The following is a 19,117-nucleotide window of genomic DNA, read 5'->3' on the forward strand; positions in this document are numbered from 1 at the left end:
GGTGGGTCCGAAGGTACATGCAATTAAAGTTTCAATCCCCCGCGTCCTACCCCTCGTTACCCAGACGCCCAGAGTCCGGCCACTCTCCGCGTTTATACCGGAAGGTGGCGAGAGGGAACGGGGGTATCCAGGGCGCTTCTATTCAAATGTTTTCGCTCGCACGCCACTCTCTTCTTCGAGCAAAATCCTCTCGTAGCCTCGCTCGCGCTTCCCTTCCGCAATGCGCCTCTTCGTTTGCATCGACCTTTTTCTACGTCTCTTAAAGGATTTTATCTGCCGTAAGCGCGGCGCGGATACTTCCCGCCCGACGGGGATGTTTAACTTGAAGGCGGCGAAGGCAGAAATATGGGTATCGAGTGGTATCGTTGAGTACAACAATATTTTCGGAAACGTTTTGAAATGCACATCGCGGCGCCCGTAATGATTACGAATTATTAATAATTTTCCGAGCAACGACGGTACTTCAAACTGATGTATTTGCCGGCGGAACAAAAGGCAGCGTAATAATTTTAAAGAATATATTTTACGAACGGAATATATTTAATTCGCGGAATGTGGTTATTCAAAAGTATCATCGGACGTGTGACATCGGTTCTTTTTAATACGATATGTCTCTCGCATTCGTCGTGACTTGTTTCGCGCGCAATAAGCCGAACGAGATAAATCGAGTAATTTATTCGCGGCATAAAGTCGTACTTATTTGCGCGAATAAGTCTTAATAGTTACGGTATAAATCTCGCGTCATAATTAGTAGGGTGGAACGAAAGTGGCTTCTGGACTGCGGGAACTTTCAGATTTATGTCCTCTTATAGAAGACTCCCTCTTACAGAGGAGAGTTATATTACGCCCGTGTATCTTATTATAGGAGGCGGGAAACAGTTGCGCGTTGCAGGCCGAAAACTTATACAGACGTCAAAATAGTTCGTTTCGCGGGATGCACAATAGCGGAGGGCGAGCGGTTTTTCAGGCGCTCGCCGAAGAAGAATTACCGCGAGAAAGTTGAGGGAACTTTATGATTTGAAGAGAAAAAAAAAGAAAGAAAAAAAAGAAAGGGGGAGGAGGGGGGAAAAACCGGGGGGAAGAACGGAACAGAGATAAATCGGCTGTTCGAGCGACGAGAGGAGCGTGTTCGCCTCCTCTCGTTCCTTCCGAGGCTACGTCTTCTCCTCCCGCGCTCTCCCTTTTTTTTTTCCCGAGGACAAAAGCACCGCGCGGCACATTCTAATTAGAGAGACTTCTATTATGCCGCTGAAGACAGATAATGGGACCTACAGTGTAAAACTCTTGCGTGCGATCTCTCTTCCCTCTTCCCTCTCCTCACCGCGACGTAAATCGCGGTTGCTGCCACTCTCGCCTCGCCCCTCCTTACATTGGTCGCGCGACCCACTTTCTTAATTGTTCCTCTATTAAAATACACTCTAATTAATATCCATTATGCCTGATATATATTACTCCGCCGGTAACGCGGTGAGTACGAGAGAGCGGCTTTGTGCCTTGCGAATATTTCAGAAAATCGCGCCCCGGGAAAACGCGAGCTCGACCGTAACGAAAGAAAGGACGTCCTAAAGCGCGGAGAAACAGCTTCAGTAAACCGACTATATTTTTTTCAAGCCGATCGATGGATGAAATGAGGTATCGCGAAAGCCGAATCAGAAGGGTTATCGTCGCAGATTTGTAATTGGTAAATTCACGTTCTAAAAATTACGAGCATTAATTATTCGTAAGATTAATTTCTTAATTCCTTAGCGGTAAAAATAAAATTAGATGACAAACGATATTTATTTATATTAAAACGCACGAGTTCAGTCTGCTTGAGAATGCGTATAAATTTTTAACGTAATCCTCCCTGCAGCATGCACGTCATGTTGTGAGATTGTAAGATTTTTCTGTAAATGTCACATCAGCGACAAAATGAATCATCGTTATGTTTACGAAAGAGACAAATTGCACCGAGGTTGTTGTACTTCAACGAGATACCCCGAAGACAGCGTGTCTCTCATATAGCAAGAAAGAATCGTTTCGGTTGTATATGAGCTGCTTGTCTGAAAAATGCGGTAAATCAGGTTTGAAAAATTTTTGTTGGAATTATTAGTTGCTGTCTTCAGTGACAGACTTTTTTTTCTTTCTTTTTTAAATTAAGAAAAGACAAATTAAATAATGTAACATAACTACACATTTATTTGCACGCCTAAAAAATTATTATATATTTAATTTTGTTTTCTAATAAAATTCATATTTAAATAATTAAAACAATTTTGTAACGTGCGTTAAAAAATATTGCGCTTTTAAATATACCTCTTCGCTTTATATTCACGCGAGAAAAATGCGAAAGAGACCAATTCTTCGACGTGGTCCTCTACACATACCCGCTAAACCTAAAACATAGTTACGACATTCTCGGGATAAGCAGCTCATATCGCCCTTTACTTGCCGGCGTACTTTCGCGTTATCCTTTCTTCCGACCTGTCGGCGCGAGATTACAAGACCCGGCTCCAGGAAATCGGTTTGCGTGGCCCCCGTCGGTTCGCGCCCTTCCTCCTACCCCGGGAACCTATGCAAACCCCGTTCGAGACTATGTAAAGCAATGCTAATCCGCCGATAAAACCTTCGTCGACGACGGGCACCCAGCGCGGCGCACTTCCGACTAATTGCAGACACAAGATGGGAAAATATTTTGGTGCGTTTCCGGGTTATGGAGATGCGAGGCACGAAACGAGCCTCCGCAGCCGGAGGGATAAATAAAACTACGCGAAATGACATTAAAGCGTCAGTGACTTACTACGACTTATTTTATATTTTTCTTATTCATTTTATTACATTTCATTATTCTTGTATTTAAGACAGCTCTTAGAATTTTAATTTAGTTAATGACATAGACGTGGCACAGACGTGAAATTAATAATCTTAAAAACCTATTAGAAATTATAAAACCTAATTAAATTTTTTTTTTATTAAAAATTTAATTCCGGAATCGATCTTTAAATTCTTCCGTGGAGTTTTTCCGCTTTCGGGTCTTACCGAGTCAAGAGTTCGAGAGGCATTTTGCCGTTACGTTGTTTGCGTCGTAGCTGATCATTCACGAGTAACGTGCACAAATTGATCGATTATCGCAGCCGAGAAAAGCAGTCTCGCGCACACCGCGCGTTTATGTGCCGTGCAAATTAATTGGTCTACACCCCCTCCTCCCCCTCGGACCGCTATCATTCGCATTTACATAAGCGCGAGTTTGCGCCCGCGTTTTCCGCGTCAATTTCGTTATTACTTGAGTGCCCGGGCAACGGCACGCGGTTCTCTCTCGTCCAGTACCCGCAATTTCACGCCGACCTTCGGGCCGAGTCGCCCTATCGAAAAGACCTGGGTGTTTCAGACGAGGCGTTAGTAATGTGTGCGAGCGCGATGAAATGCAAACAGGCGCAATATTATTCATTGTTCGCCCGGCTCCGCACGTATCGGGCTCTCTGTCGGCGCTCGGCAGGCTCGGAGTAACGCCAGGGACGGATTTCTATTTGCTTTACGACGGAAAAACGTCCACGTCGTAATTAATCAAACGCATTTACCCGGTCCGTGTACCTGGGCCCCCCTTTTTTTCCCCCCGCATTTGCGTCTCGCGCGAAATATCCGCCGTCCGTTTACGCGAACGAGAAAGCTTCGAGCCGCACCGCGCGCTCGCTTTCAGCCGACTCCCTCCGTATTTACAACATTTGCGAAAGGGTGGTATTGTGCACAATTTTACAATGTGTCCCGTCAGCTGTATTGACGCTCGCCTCCGCGTGTCGTACGCGTGACGAAAAACAAATTCAATCGCGCCGCGCGTTCCAAGAAGCATTAAATATCAATATTTTAGCGAAGCGCAGAAAAACAAATTGGCCTCTAATTGAGAACGTTATTCCCGTATATCATACGAACCGCGGTATAATTATTTATATCGCGGGCGCGTACGCGTTATATAAATTATTATCGGATGTTCGGCGAAATTAAATATTAATAATAATAAAAATAAATACGCCGTGATAAAAAATTTCGCAAGATAAATCATGTAAAAGCATGCAAAATATCGAATTCAAAAACTTTCCCATTCCGCTTGAGGCCCCTGTTAAATTATTTGCGAACTCGGGTCGTAATTACGGAACAGCTCACCGCAGTTCTATAATAAGCTTGAATTTGCGTGTTACCGCGTTCGCGAAATGACGAACCGCGTCTGGTTTTACTATTCTGCAGATGGGCGAAATTTATCGAAATGTATCTCGTTTCCTTTGCTCCCCGTTTGTTTTACTGTTTCGCATGACAGGGAAATATCGATGGTCCCCGGAAGCGCTTAAATATTAAAATAACGTCCCGATCGAACGCCATCAGCGCTCAAGGACCCGCTTCACAATTCCGAAGGACAATAATTGAACTGCAATTACGTAACCGCGATCGAATGTGAAACGAGTTCAAGTTCACGTATATAATGCGTCTAAAATATTTTACGGCATTCCCCCGTTCATCGCGCAACGTAGAAATAAGCCGTTGCCTTCGGGTTCTAAATTTTCTTGGCAATTATTTTGTTTAACGATTCTTAGCTTCTCGGGTGGATTATACCTTTCGTCGCGATACGAAAAGAAAACTCTATTCGCCGGTAGCGCTAAGCAGAGTTGGCACGACCCGATGTTAATGGATCGCGTTTCTCTTTTTCTAATAAAACCCGTATCGCGTCTGCAAAACTTTTCCTCGAGCCAATTTTACATTCGCCCTTTGGCGACGTAGGTTCCTTTGTAACAAGTTGACTCGCGACAAGCGCGACGGTGGACAGGAAAATAGTCGACCGGGCGAAAAAAACTCCGCGAGAGCGAGAAAAGTGAAGGAGGGGCCGCGAGGCGGTGGCCGCTACCTAAAGCTGCAATTCTAAATTAGCTCGGCTAACGTAACTCGTTGAACAGTTGAGGGACCTTCCATAAACTTGCGTGGAAAAAAGCGGGTTCTCGTTATTGTATGCGGTATCTTGTCATACTTAATTTGGATGCAGTTAGTTCGTTTTTATCAATCAATAATTAAACGGTTACTTTATAATTCGTAGTATAATATTGCGGTGGAAGAGAAAAATTAATTATTTATTTCATATTTCGCAACATTTATTTTTATCACGGGGAGGGGGGTTCTTTCTAATTTTTTTTTTTTTAACTGATTTAATTACGAAAGCACATAAATTTAGTCAGGAGGAACTCTTTGTTCCACATTGTCTTCTTATTTACAAGTAATCTAATTAAAGAAACCGCCGCGGTCCAGCCGCGGAAAACCGAGTATGAGGCGAACATACGTCCACTCCTCAAACATGACGTTTCATTTTACGTAATGAAAACGCCCCGTCCTTATTCTGCCTTTCGAGCACTGTCGAGAAGTTTTCCCCGAGGAAGTTAAGAAGTCAAGCGCGGCCGCGTAATACCTAAAAACTGAAGCGATGCGAGGAGGATGTCGTGCTACGTACGTCGAGACCCAGTTCACCCGCGAAGCGGCGAGTTGCACGTCAGTTAAAAAACTAAAAAAAAAAAAAAGAGAGAGAGAGAAGAAGAAAAAAAAAGAGGTCGAAAGGAAGATTGCGTACTTTGGTCGCTCGCGCTTCCGCCCTCTTGCTCTTTAAACCTTCGAAGTTTATTCCCGCGCCGTTGCCGGGCTGAAGTACCAAACTGCGGAAATTACTCGCGGCGAGATGGAGGAGACGCAAGTCGCGCGAGAGGGTGGACCGTGCCAATATGTTTTAGCTACTCGCGCGAGAATATTAATTATACGCGCTAAATGTTTAGCGGCTCATGTTATTACAGCGGTCTTATATACGATCTTTAGCCGCCGACTATATAAGTATTAATTAATCTCGTTCCGCGTATCTTTCCCGCGTTGCGATTTTACGCGGGTAACCTTTGTTCTCGATTGAATAATCTACATTATTTCGAATATCTTAAAGTACGTCTTGCGCAACGTATACGCCGTGGAAAAAAAAAAGAAAAGTAAAAAAATTTACATGCACCTTTTATGCAAATTATAATACATTGTTGCCCTTTGCCTCTTTTATAGCTCGTGAATTAAATTCCTTCGTTCTTTCCTCCTTACTTTATTTGAATTCTCGCATTTTTCCCGTGCTTCCTTCCGACGCGAAGCGCAAACGTGCTTTCCGGCGTAATTCGAAGTAAATACATAATTATTAACAATCGCATTTCCGCTCTTGAAATTTAAAACGTCGCGGGATATCGCGCTCGAGAATGACTGTAACGAGATGTCGGGTGTGACAAAAAATTTGTTGATCTCAATGTTGCAGGCGCGGCGAGCATTTTTTTCGGGCCGATTGTCCAAAATTCTCTTTGACGTAGACGGAATAGGGCGTTGTAGAAATATATGCCTACGGCGTCAAAGCCGGCGCTGTATTCTGAATGAAATATGACGCAGACGGTCGACAGCGCCCGGTGGAGAGAGAGATTATGTGTCCGTGGAAAAACTAACTCTCCTCCACCGGTAAATAAGATCCTCCGCGTTCTGCCACTTGCTCTTCAGTCCTTGAATCCAATCCCCGGCACCCTCCTACTTCGCTTCCATCCCCGAGGTACGAGGAGTCGTTGCTTACTTCGCGAAGGTGGAAAGCGCTCTTTTTTTGTGCCTCTTAAGCTCGGGCTACACTTTTCTCGCCTCGGTGCTTCGAACGGAATATCAGTTTACGCGCGGAGCCTTCTCAACGCTTCTTCTTCTTCCACCTTTGTAGTAGAATATGGCCGCCCACTCGTGCCGATCTTTAAAAGATTCTTCCACCGTGTTCGCGCAACGCGAGGGCATATCCGATATCGTTGCCAATAAAAATTGCGAGTTGTTTCAGTCCCACTTTTGCGCGTGAGATAGGGAAGCGCTCGCGATAGTTTGATGCGAGTGCCGATATTTTTACTGCCAATTACATCCGATTGCTTTGACGAGATAACGGCGAATAATTGATTTGGCGCCTTTTAATTATTCAATTATTTATTTCGACGTTCCGTTATCTCGAGCGGTGATGTCTCACATGCTCGCGTAATGTTTCCAATATTATACGCATTAAGAAAATTCACGGAGCTGATTAATTAACAAGTAGCATTCTATACGAGAGACACCTATTTTTACATCGGTCGAATAAAATATCGAGACTACTTTTTACAGCGATTCTAAACATGTATTGCAATCTGTACTGCAATGCTACAAATTTTATTATGGTTTTATACCATTTTTTATTACCCCAGTGCTTTATTGTTCAATTTGGCCGTTACGTTCGTGAGGTATAAAATTCTTTAATTGAAAAAGAAGACATTTCTTCAAATTCTTTAATACAAAAAGTCTTCAGCGATATCGAATCGTATTTAATTTTTTTACAGTCGCTCGAGGTGCTCTTTATTTCGCCGGCGTTCTCGTAAAAAATTAAAGGACACCCGGTATAGTATTGGAAACATATTTTCGACGAATTTCTGCCCAAGAATGTCGAACGGTTCCGTTTATGTTTACGTACGCGGTCTACTTGGGCTATTGGTAACAATATCGCGCTTCGACCTTAGTTTGCGGACGTACCGCAACTAGTACGCAGTTAAGTTTGTGCCGCGGACCAGTACGCATACTTTTGATAGTGTCCGGGGTTCGATTTTCGAAGTTCGGCTAACTCCAAGTGCTCGTATGCACCAGACGATTTCGGCTGTGCCGGTACACAGTGCATTTCTCTTTGGTAAGTAAACGAAAACGTAAACCCCCTCGGCCGCGAACGTTCGTCGGGCGATCGTAGAATTTTATAGATTTTTTTTTTCTCACTCGCACGGTTCGGTTGGTTATATTCTAGATACGTTGCGCAACGTCGTAAGAATATTCGATTTCTCGGGGATAAAGTGTTCACGAAATATGACGCAAAGAAAATTAATTAGACAACTTGATTGGCTAAATTTTAAATCTCTTAAAGTATTATCGTCGGTTTGCGCTTTGTATTAATCCCTCGGGAGTTTTCCTTGGCTTTCGCGTGATTTTAATTTACATTATTTCACGTTTCGCGATGTTAACGGAAAGGGAAAGAAATTTGTACAGTTACGATTGATCCGTTTGAAGTACATTAATATTCGAATAACGATGTCCTGTTAATATTATTAATACAGCGTATTGCTTTAATTATTGATCGCGCAAGGGTCCTTTGCGCCCCGGACTGTGATCTCCGTCGATATCGCGTCGAGTGCGTTCATTCAAGTTAATTAAACGTAACAGGACACTCTTCGTCTCCGATGAGGTTCACCAGTTAATAAAATTTGAATTTCAAATTCCGCCGTCGCGAATCGGTGGCGAAACGAGCAGCCTCGAACGGCGGCGGTTATCGGTGCCGCTGACATTAAACGTTTGAAAACATTTTTTTTTTTCTTTCTCTCTCTTTTTTCTTTTTTTTTTGTTATATCGATTGCAGTACACATTGCGTAATTTGAGAAGGAACGATCAATGTTCGAGCCGTGCGTGGAGACACAGTTGAACGCGACAGACTCAGAAATTATGCTCGATTATAAATTGTTCACTAACGGGACGATGCAGCTGGATCAGAACAACAATAGCAACATGCTGCTGCGTCAAGATTGGTAAGGAGAATCTTTATATTAAAATACGCAGATAAGAACGACCGGTGGGATTGCATTTGAAACACGAAATTGCTCGGCAATTTTACGCGACGCTTTTAATAAACTGACTCGAATGTTTTTTCAGAGAATATGTTTTCTTTTTCGTAAAGAATATTTTACTAAAAATTAACTATGGAATGAAAGGACTTAATGCAAAACTGCATCAATAAACGAGATAATTAATAATTAATAACGAAGACAGTCTTGCTTAAGTTTCTTGCTCTTACCGAGTTCGTTTGAGAGAATCGATTATAAAGGCAACTTTCGCGCTCAGCTTTTTTTCCTTGTGCTCAGCTCTTTTTAATTGGTTGCCCGCCTAGCATCGTGGCCCTTTAGCCAATTAGTACATTACAAAAAATGCTACGGTATCTCTCCATCGAAATTTTTTCAATGCAAATTTTTAATCGACTTACTTCTCCCATTTGCATGTATATTATGCGGGTATTTTCCGTAATATTTGAACGGACAATGCATTCTATGCTTGTGTACTCTACACCACTTTTTAAATTTATATTTTTTATTAATTAACTAAATATATTAAATTAAAAACAAACGCTTTTATGTTGCAAAGTAAAGTAAAAGTATTACTTTTGTTTTTTTTTTGTTCCGTTTTGATTAAAATTTAATTAAAATTTGATTTTTTTTATGTACGTTTTGTTGATGCGTGCGATCGTACCTCTATTTTCTCTATTTCGTTGCGTACGTAGTCCCGGTCCCTCCCGCCGGATCTTGCCCTTGACGAAGAATTGAAACTCGCGAGAAATCTATCTCGGAAGTTCCGTCAATTACGCGAGCGCGAAAAAAGATATCTCGCAGTCGCGAGACACGTCAATAATTTAATTGCAAAGCTAAAATTAAAAGAAATAAAAGAAAGAGCAGGAGGAAGATGTAAAAGTTCGGAATACGAAGGTAAAAGGGCATTACGCGGCGCACTTGAATATGGGAAGGCTGTTTACTCCGCTCGACAAAGTTACTGATGAATAAACATGGATTTCTTATTATTTGTGGTAGTACAGTTTAACATATCCTAACGAGTCGCCTTTACGTCTTTAAAGTCGAATAAGCGAAGTTGGAACAAAACAATTCTGTCTCAAAATAAAATGCGATATTTTACTTCAACAGTAGAGTCGAAAAGAAAATAATAGAATTCAAAAATGGTAGAAAAAAAAAACAATTTAAAATCTAAAAAAAAAAGAATTAATGACAAATGTAATTAAATGTTCTAACGGATGAGATTATCTCGACGCGGTATTTATAAGCAAAAAAATAATAGCGCGATACGCAACTTGATCACGCTGCTGATCGAAGATTCAATAATCGTGGGGAAGTAGCTCAGAGATGCGATATGCCTAGCGGCGTCCAATTACCGATCAGTAATTACAGCAGAATTTCTGTTGAGCTCAAATTTGCGCGTCGCTGTTCAATCTGTCTCTACGGTCAGCTGCCGACTCCGCTATTCTCGGTTAATTAAATCGACCAACTTTGCCTTTATAAACACAGATATATATACATTTTTTTTTTTTGCGAGAAAAAAAAAACAAAAAATTAATAATAATAATAAAACCGCGCGACAAAGCTATTCGTGCAATTTAATATTTTTTCGTGTAAAGGTTTTCGACCTCAGGGTTAATTTCCACAGCGCGCTATTAAAATATTGCACGGCGTGAAGAGTCCCGCGGATTCATGAATTTTTATGTTACCTTGATGTCTCACGGGGTTTGAGAGACGACAGAAAACTGGTCCAGAAAATTTAAAAACACCCACGCGCACGTACACGCGGGCTTGATAAAAAATTGCGGTGACCTACTAAAGAACACAGTTCGATTACTGTTTCGAAGAAGATAAATCCGATGCGAGACGGGAACAGCTTACATAGGGAATTCTCTTTGAGCAGTTCCTGTCTCATCTAACCGCTGTAAGACATCCTTCCGCGCATTTCCGTTTCCCTAATTAAGAAAGCTCGTCGTTCTCCCGGTACTTCGGCATGACGATGTCGTTCGCTTCCTCGCGACGGACTTTGATGGCCATTAAGGCATCTTAGAGCGTCTTAATCCCTGTCGGCAAGAAAGTTTGGCGATCATATTCGAGAATTCGTTTCCGCGCGCAGAGCTGATTACGATGTCTTTGATTATGACGTCGTTATACGAATAATTTTAGAAATATTCATTAAAACGTCTGCTTTATGCTGTATAGAATTTAATAAATTACCTTAAACGTTTCCGTAAATATTATAAAAAGCAAAATTTTCTTGACTACCGGGTTAAAATGTGAAATATCTTATTTTGCTGATTTATAATTTAATATTTCTTGCGTAATACGCTTTTAATTTTTATTTCTAATTTAAGAGCGTTACCTTCCCCGACGTTAAATTTATTAAAAGGAACGTTATACGTATTACATTATTTTTCCTTTTCAATATTAAACAACAATACTAAGCTTTTCATAATGAAAATTATAACAAATCCTATTCGTACAATCGCATTTGTAAAACCACGACGATATTCGTTATTCGATACAGCATTATTTTTTCCTTTATTTTTTTATTTTACCCTATAATTAAACAATGAGAAAAATGTCTCGATTTAAGGGACACGGTCGCCGGCGTGCTTATTCGAGATAGCTGGAAATTATTCCCGAATCAGCCGTTTCGCCAAACCCTCCCGGCGCCCCGAACCACCTCAAATGTATGCGCGACGCTTAGGGTGAATTTGCCACGCGGTTAGTGTTTCGAGCTTGGTTGGTTGCAAAATGTTCCTTGCCGAGTATACTCGTATAACTCGGCGACAATTTAAGCGTCGCATTATCGCCGAAGTCGACGGATATAACCGCCGACTTCATCCGCGCGGAATTAGCCGGACATTCGTGTCCTCACGTTGTTCTTCTATTCCTCCCGAGCTGTTGCTTAATTGGATCAAATATTTAAATGCCACACTTTCGCGAAACTAAGAGAAACATTTTTATACACCGACGTTTAAATAAAAACTCGCCGGTAAATAATTAAACGCGTCACTTGATTTTCGTAAATTTATGTTTAATATATCTTGATATTGAAATAGTTAAATTAATTTTGTTTCGCATTAAGAAATTACGTACATTACAAAATTCTCTTATATCGTCGATAATTAAATGCCAATCGAAACGTTCTCGCTGACAAAAATATTAAATTAATCACAATTTGTTATACACGTAATTTCAATTTGCACATTACGCGGTTGATTGCGTTAAAGAATTTTTCAATCACGCTAGATCGGCCGTTCTAAACTATTACGAAGAATTACAAAAGATACACGGGGAAAATGCGCGCTATCGGAAAATTGCTCGCGGATTCAACGGCGGATTTTCATTACCTACTTGGAAGCATGGGGGGAGGCTTTTGATAATTCCATTTCGCAATTTCTTTCTACGATTTCATCATCGGAATGAGAGATAGCGATGCATAAAGCTTCATTAGACATTCCGTGCTCGAGGACGTGGTCGTATGTTGCAAAAGACACCGCGTACGGTTATACGCGGCCCGTGCGTTTATCGCCGATAATTAATCGTGGAAGAGCGGCCGAATCAAAGGAATCAAAGGAACGAGTCGATTCGGCACGAGCGTGGATTATACGAGGGGCACGAATTTAATTTCCTCCCTCTGTCTGCCAATATACCGGAGGGATTCGTAAGCGAACTAATTATTTTGCGAGCCATCCGGCTGGCGGACCGGCCCAGCAAGGAAAAAAAAAAAAGGTAGAGAAGGCGGAAAAGGGAAAGAAAAACCGGATAGGAAGTCACGGATGTCTCATGTAGACTTTGCTTTGAAAATTTATTCTTCATTATTAAGTAGTTATTTATTATTAAATATTAAAATATCAATTTCCCGTTTTTAATACCGCGAGATTGGCATAATAAAAAACCAGAAAGCGTACGCTGAGATGCTTGAAATATTTACTTAATATCTTAAACTTTATATATATTTGATTTATAAAATGTAATTTTGAAAGACACATAAAATTTATTACGGTCGTTATTTTGATTCAAAAATAAAAAAAATTATATAAAAAAAGAAAAAAAGAAGCGTAACGTCTTCGTAGCGTTGCAGAAATGGCTCGCCAACGTTATTATTCATTTCATTAGTTCGCGTCATTATTTCGTGTTTCAAATGTAAAAAAAAGATTTCCCTCGGATTGAGTTGTAACCTTATTTCGTTGATATTTTCAAAGAAAATGCAATATTACAAAATTCGTCGATGCAGCTCTCTCTCTGCCAGAAATGGATGGGCGATCGAGCCGCGCAATAAGCGAAAGTTATTTTGCCGCTGCAAACTCGCGGGGGGGGGAGGAGGGAGGGGGGAGCGTTCGCGATAAGCGGTTATCGGAGTGTAATTCAATTACTGGATCTTCACAGTGCCCGAAGCACTATTGTCCCGTTTTTCCCCTCTCTATTCCGATCCCACTGTCCCCGGAACGAACCTCCACCGACTTCACTACCCTCACACCCTTATCGGCGTATAGGCGCTGATTCGTTATCACCCTTTACCCGCCGCGACACAATGGCGTTAAACAGGAGATAACCAAACTGATATTGTGGGTCTGCCCTCGAGTTCATCGCGATGACGACAACTTCGTTAACGTGGCATAAGAGAGAGAGAGAAAGATAGAGTGAGAGAGAAAGGAGGAGGGGAGGTGGGGCAGAGAAATACGCGTTCTTGATAATTAACCGATTAAATACGCGAACCCTCATATCTCAAGTGTAGGCACGTCGCTTTGGGATAATTAATGAAAAACAACACCTTACAGCACACGTAAAGGCACGGTAAAAAAATTTGAGCTAATAAAAAGTTTTGTTTTGGTGCTCTCTATTTTGGTACGTCCGGTTCTATTCTCTTTTTATTGTGTTTTGAACATCTCGTAAGGTTAACTTGAAATAATCAAACTAATAGGCGCCTGCAGTGTTGCAAGTTAATGTCTCTCACCGTCGCAACTTTGTTAATGCAAGCGAGCTTTGGAGAAAAAAAAAAAAAAGATGAAAACAGAATTACGGAATAGAAAGAGAAACAAAGAAAGTCGACCGAAACTTGATGGCGTGAAACTCTTTAACGACTCTTGCTTACGACTTCTTCATTAAAAATGTACAAAAAAGGGATACAAAATAAAGACAGAACGGCAACGAATATCATGTGCATATTTCTTGCTCGTAGCTCTTCAAAGAAAGATTAATTTCAAAAAGAACAGATCTAGGCTAAAATATGTGTCACAGTAGCACTTTAATTTTGATGTACAATGCAAAAAAAAAAAGGGAAAAAAAATAGTACAACGTTCAAATAAAGAATTAAAACTAAACTAGACATATTTTACGAATAAAATTAATACCGTTCCTTACAAATTTCTTTATAATAAATATGAATTGCTAAAATACTGGAAATTAAATAATTAACTTTACGTGTTAAACTTCCATGTACGCGTACTATCGCACGCATCTCGTAAAACCATCGACCGTGGCGAGATTATTTTGCGAGAAAATATTCCCTTTACATGCCCGACGTGGCGAGACGCGTGAAAACGAATTAGACATATCCACGTGGCGTGGCGTCCGACGTGGGCGCGCAACAGGGGTCGGGGCCCGCAGACTAGCCGAGTATCTCTTCTCATTGGAGTGTTGTTTGCAAGAGCATACCGCGTACGTGTTCTTCCAACCGCTCACGGAGCTTTTCCTTGTTTTTCGGTGTCAGAGCGGCTGCCACTCGCGAGAACGAAAGCAACGTGCTGGCACGTATGAGGAGCTTCAAGCGGTATACGACGGCGAAGCTTTCGCGGCGCGAGCGGCAGCTGTGTGTGCGGGCGCACAAACGTGGATATGGATACAACGGGTAATTGTATATATGTAGATACGGGAGAAAGTTTCGGTGAAAACGCGGTGGAAGGCGCGGGGGAGGGAGAGGGGGCGGTGGAGGAGGGGGGAGGGACGGCGTTACATATGATACCGGGACGCTGTTAGAAATGTAATCGCGATGCTACGTTCTCTATAGAACGGTAAAGCGCAGACGTGTAGCTTATCGCAGATGCGGAGAAAACTCGAGAGGGTGCGAGATAGCGCCGAGCCGGTGTGACGCGAAGATATTAGTATAGATATGAATAGGCGAAGTGCAGGGCGTGAAGTACGGAGGCGCGTGATCGTAACTTTCATTACGTACGCGACACCGCGGCTAAGTTTGAGAGCGTGGCTGCGAGTTCGCGCGCGGCCGGAGCGAGAACGGACACGCGGGCGGACGCGAAGCGGATGGTCAAAAAACTTTGTATGCCGCTCGTATCAGCGGACACTACACGTGACCGGCCTAACTGTGCTCGAGGGCTTCGAAATGTGTGCGATCACCCGTGTCGTGTTCCCCGCTCGCCGCTAGGACGGCGAAATCGATGAGCGTTTTCGATTTTTGACGTACCGCGGGTCAATGCTCTTCGTGATCCGTCCGGGAGATTAGTCTCCCCGCGATATCCCCAACTTATTCCATCAGCGTTTATTCCAGTCATCCGTGATGGTAATTCTGCCAACGGTTTTTAATTGCTAACTAGGCGTTAGGTCATTAAATGTTTTGAAGTAAATAAAACTGTATTTTTTCTTTTCTCTTTTTTTTCTATTACAATAAACCGTGTAAATAATTAACGATTAAAGTACGCGTTTGCGATCGTAAAAAATCGAGACTTTCGCTGTGTCGTACTTCACGTATTTTTCTTTATTAACGTAAGACGTCTCCGCGAACTGAAAACAATTATGCAAATTCAATCCCTTTACCCACCGGAGTTTCCGAGCCGCCGTCGCGTTCACCCTTGTCGCCGATGAGACGCTTTAGAACGTAGAATGTGCTCGCATCGCAAGCGTGAAAGGCCGCGCGTGCAAAAGAGGGACGTCGGTGGCAGGTATAAAAAAATATAAAAAAAAAAGTAAAAAAAAAAAAAAGGACCGCGTTGCTCAAAAGAGAGAGCCCAGCTGTCATTTTCACTAGGGCGCGGCAACAACCGTGAAACGGCGAAATTTTCGAAATTCGACCTCTCGCCGATTATTCCTCACCCTTCTTCTCGCTATGACGCTTCCGGAGTTTTTCCCAAAGGGGCCGGGAAACGGACGGGGCTCTCGCGGCTGTTCCCGGTTAATTTCCTGCGGCTAATGAAAGAACGTACGCATGCCGCACCGAAACACGCGCGCGGCCGTGTCCGTCCTCGCGCGCGGCGTAATTGAACAAACCCTCCGGATTAAGCGACTCGGCGTTATTGAAGAAGAAAAGGGGAACGCGCGCGCTGCTTAGCCCCCGAGCTATTTTTCTTAATTATTGGGCGAAAGACGCACGCGGCATTTCAATAGCCCTTCCGCACTCGACACTCAATATATCCCAGAAATTTAATCCGTTCGGAAAATACGGGTCTGTACCTTCGCAGTTGTGATAGATTAATCTCTTGGATCGTGTCGCGATGCGCACGTCGCGTGCTGTCCCGAAATGGAAATGCGTACTCGGCCGAGAAGAACATTTTGTTTGATAAGTCTTCCAATTGTTTCGGACGCGTAAGTCGCGGCAAAATAATATCCAAGTTGTTACGAGGAGGCCGCAGTAAAGAATTTTAACGAATAAAATTTACATTTGTCGTCGCGTTTGGATAAACTCTGTAATTTCCGGATACTTTGAACAGTCTTACAATTTACGAAATAAGATCCCGGGGTATATTTGGCGAATATTATAATCTATACATATGTCGCGTGATTTTCACAGCCGCGCAAGATATTACATGCCTCAAGTTTTCGACGAAGTTCGAAGATAGTTAAGGACCGGGGACATCGAACCCTCTAATATCGGTGTACATAGCCGCAGGCGATACGAATCTCGATGTAACGGGTAACGAAATCGCGTTTCCGCGCTGACGAGCCAAAATAAACTCGGAAATTATCTTCTCTCGCGGAGCAATTTACCAGAATCTATAACGAAGCGATCAAAAGAATAGCCATTTATGATCAATTATGAATTTCGGGCCTGCGATCTAAAGTGTTGATCTTTTAAAAAATAAATTAGAGAAAGCGAGCGATACGTGGGGATTTTTCTGGTTCAGTAATAAATACTACAACGGATCGTTCGCTCACCGCGCGAGCGTTTCCTCGTCGCTGTAACGCATTCGGGACCCCATGGCTTTAATCTTCAATTACTCACGTCTGCAAAATGGTACGACGTTCACAAGCTCTTTTCTCGGCTCGGCTTTGTCTACTTTTCGCGAATGCGAGTGCGCTGGCACTCGGCCCGTAAATGAGAAATACACATTCGCCCTCTTGCATATGCCGCGCGCACACGCTCGCGGGGCTCTAAGAAATTGCGATAGGTGCGAGTGCATCCGCGCGCGGTCGTGGGTTCTCGGGAGAGTCAAAGGGAAAAATGGCTGGGCGAGCAAGAATGGCGACTCGCTGGAAGGAAGAAAAATAAGAGATCGGGACCGAAGAACCGTGCGACCTCTCGGCGACGAGAAAAATTTGCGAAATGCAGGCGTCAGCCGGTTCTTTTGTGCGCGACGCGTTCTCGCGTTCATTCATTTCTCGCGGAGTTGACGAAAGCACGTCGCCCTTGCCGCCGCCCGTAATCGTCATCCCCCGGCTGTTCTTCACCGGCGAGCAAACTCATCTTCTTCGTTACATGGAGCTCTTTTATTAATGGCCCCGAGCGGCCGGCGGCACTTTCAATGACCGGCCGGGCCGGTCGATTAATCGGAATTCGATATCGCGCGCGCATACGATCGAACTTACGACGCGACGCGCGGGCTCCGCATCTGCATTCATTTCGACTTGTAAAGTTAACGACCCACTTTCAAGCTCGTCAACTTTATCCGGCTAAAAATTTGTAGGGCGAACACGTACATTTCGTAACATGGAAGCTGATAAAAAAAAAAGAAAAAGAAAAAAAAAATGCATGCAAACGTTTCCTCCTTGGAATACAGTGTAACATTTATTAACGCTGATCCCGGGAGTGGTATAGATATTCTTCGCGCTATCCGGGCTAATCGATATTCGATGACGCGGCAGCTTCTGCTTGGATTCAAGTTAATAATATGCATTAAGTATCATACGAGGTACAGCTTGCATAAATGAGATGGCTGGGGTTATCGGATTGTCTGATAGAACTAACGCAGAGTGTTATTAATATCAACTTATAATCGTGTTCCCGCGAGGACAGCTGAATCGAAATTAATTAATTAAAGAACCTGGGCGTAGGTCGGTCGTTGTTTAAATTATTAAGTTTGAATTTTAATTACAGTTCTCTTTAAATTTTTATTCTATTTTATTTTATTTTATTTTTTCAAAAAAATACTATGTTTATCGTGCTTACTTGAAAAGGTGAAATAATTAACATTCTCCCATTGTCGGAACATAACTTTACGACGACTCGGCGGCTCGTAAAAATATACCGTTTATAAAGTACTTAACGGGACCTTTTCCTCGGTGCGAGTCGTTTTGCCATGCTTCCGATGAGCCCTCGCGGTTATTAAATTCATTTCTCGACTTGATTAACGCAGCCGCCGGCAAAAACGGCTGAAATATCGGGACGTTGTATAAAAACGGCGGAGCTCGCGTGGTACTCGCGCGAGTTGCGCTTAATCCTCTTACCCCGTCGGGCAGTTACAGGCGGGGTCGGCGTAGCCGGTACGCGTAGCCGGGGCTCGTGCTATATTACGGACTTACACCGTTAAATTGATGGCCGCGGTAGCAGACCACCGCCATAACCAGTGGCCGAAAACCCCCCTATGTTCGGAATTTACATTGAACAAGTCGGAAGGCAGGGCTGGGGTGCTCCGGCCCCGGGTTTCCTCGAGGCGGCCGCTTCGCGCGCGACTCGCAAATATTTTTATTCTGGATTTTCGTTTCATCGATTTTAAATATCCTTTACACGGCTTCCTCTCCCCCCCGCGCGTGTTAAACATCGCCGAAATCTGGCGTGCGTTTCGTTCGATAATTAATGCCGGTACTCGACGAGCGTGCATGGTGCGTGAATGAAATGAATTCACATCGTCGTTGTTAATTGACACATTTGGTTAATTAATATCCGTGGAGATATTTTGCGCGTATAACTCGAACCAAATTCGCTTTACTTCTATCAAATCCTTATTCATCGTCGCGTTAAAATTTGTGTCAAATTTTTTTTTCTTTTTTTTCTTGTACATCGCTCGGCGTTATTTTATAATGTTAAAATTTGAGACGTGTCGTGCGAAGAGCTCTGCAGAAAATTGCGCGTTTGTCAAATCATTGCGAATTACCTTCGTTTACTATCCTCAGTCGCGGCACGGTCGACAATATCAGTAAGAAAAATGTACGTGCGTGCGTGTACTTAAGCGTGGAAACGCCGCAGGCGGCGAAGCAATTTCCTGTTACGACCGATCAAGGATAGCCGTCAATGCGTACAGGGTGTGCAATATCTAAACTCGCCAACTTTTGTCCGCGAACCGCGATCTATTTAAGACCGTTTTTCTTTTAAAAAAAACATTACG

General features: G+C 42.9%; 1 protein-coding gene across 20 annotated transcripts in view; it reads left to right on the forward strand.

The window, feature by feature from the left end:
* LOC139110408 (CUGBP Elav-like family member 2) overlaps window positions 1-19,117 on the forward strand; it is a 396,946-nt gene that overhangs the window by 226,669 nt on the left and 151,160 nt on the right. Inside the window, exons 1-2 of one of the 20 annotated variants that reach the window (XM_070670200.1) lie at window positions 1,085-7,705; window positions 8,423-8,588. The exons of 18 other annotated variants lie outside the window; for them this stretch is intronic. In XM_070670200.1, the coding sequence (XP_070526301.1) occupies window positions 8,455-8,588 (134 nt within the window). In that variant the 5' untranslated portion in view covers window positions 1,085-7,705; window positions 8,423-8,454. Of the gene's footprint in view, window positions 1-1,084; window positions 7,706-8,414; window positions 8,589-19,117 lie in introns of those variants that run through there. One more of the 20 variants, XM_070670201.1, reaches the window with a different exon arrangement.

This window comes from Cardiocondyla obscurior, linkage group LG20 (genome assembly GCF_019399895.1).
Source record: "Cardiocondyla obscurior isolate alpha-2009 linkage group LG20, Cobs3.1, whole genome shotgun sequence".
Taxonomy (NCBI): domain Eukaryota; kingdom Metazoa; phylum Arthropoda; class Insecta; order Hymenoptera; family Formicidae; genus Cardiocondyla; species Cardiocondyla obscurior.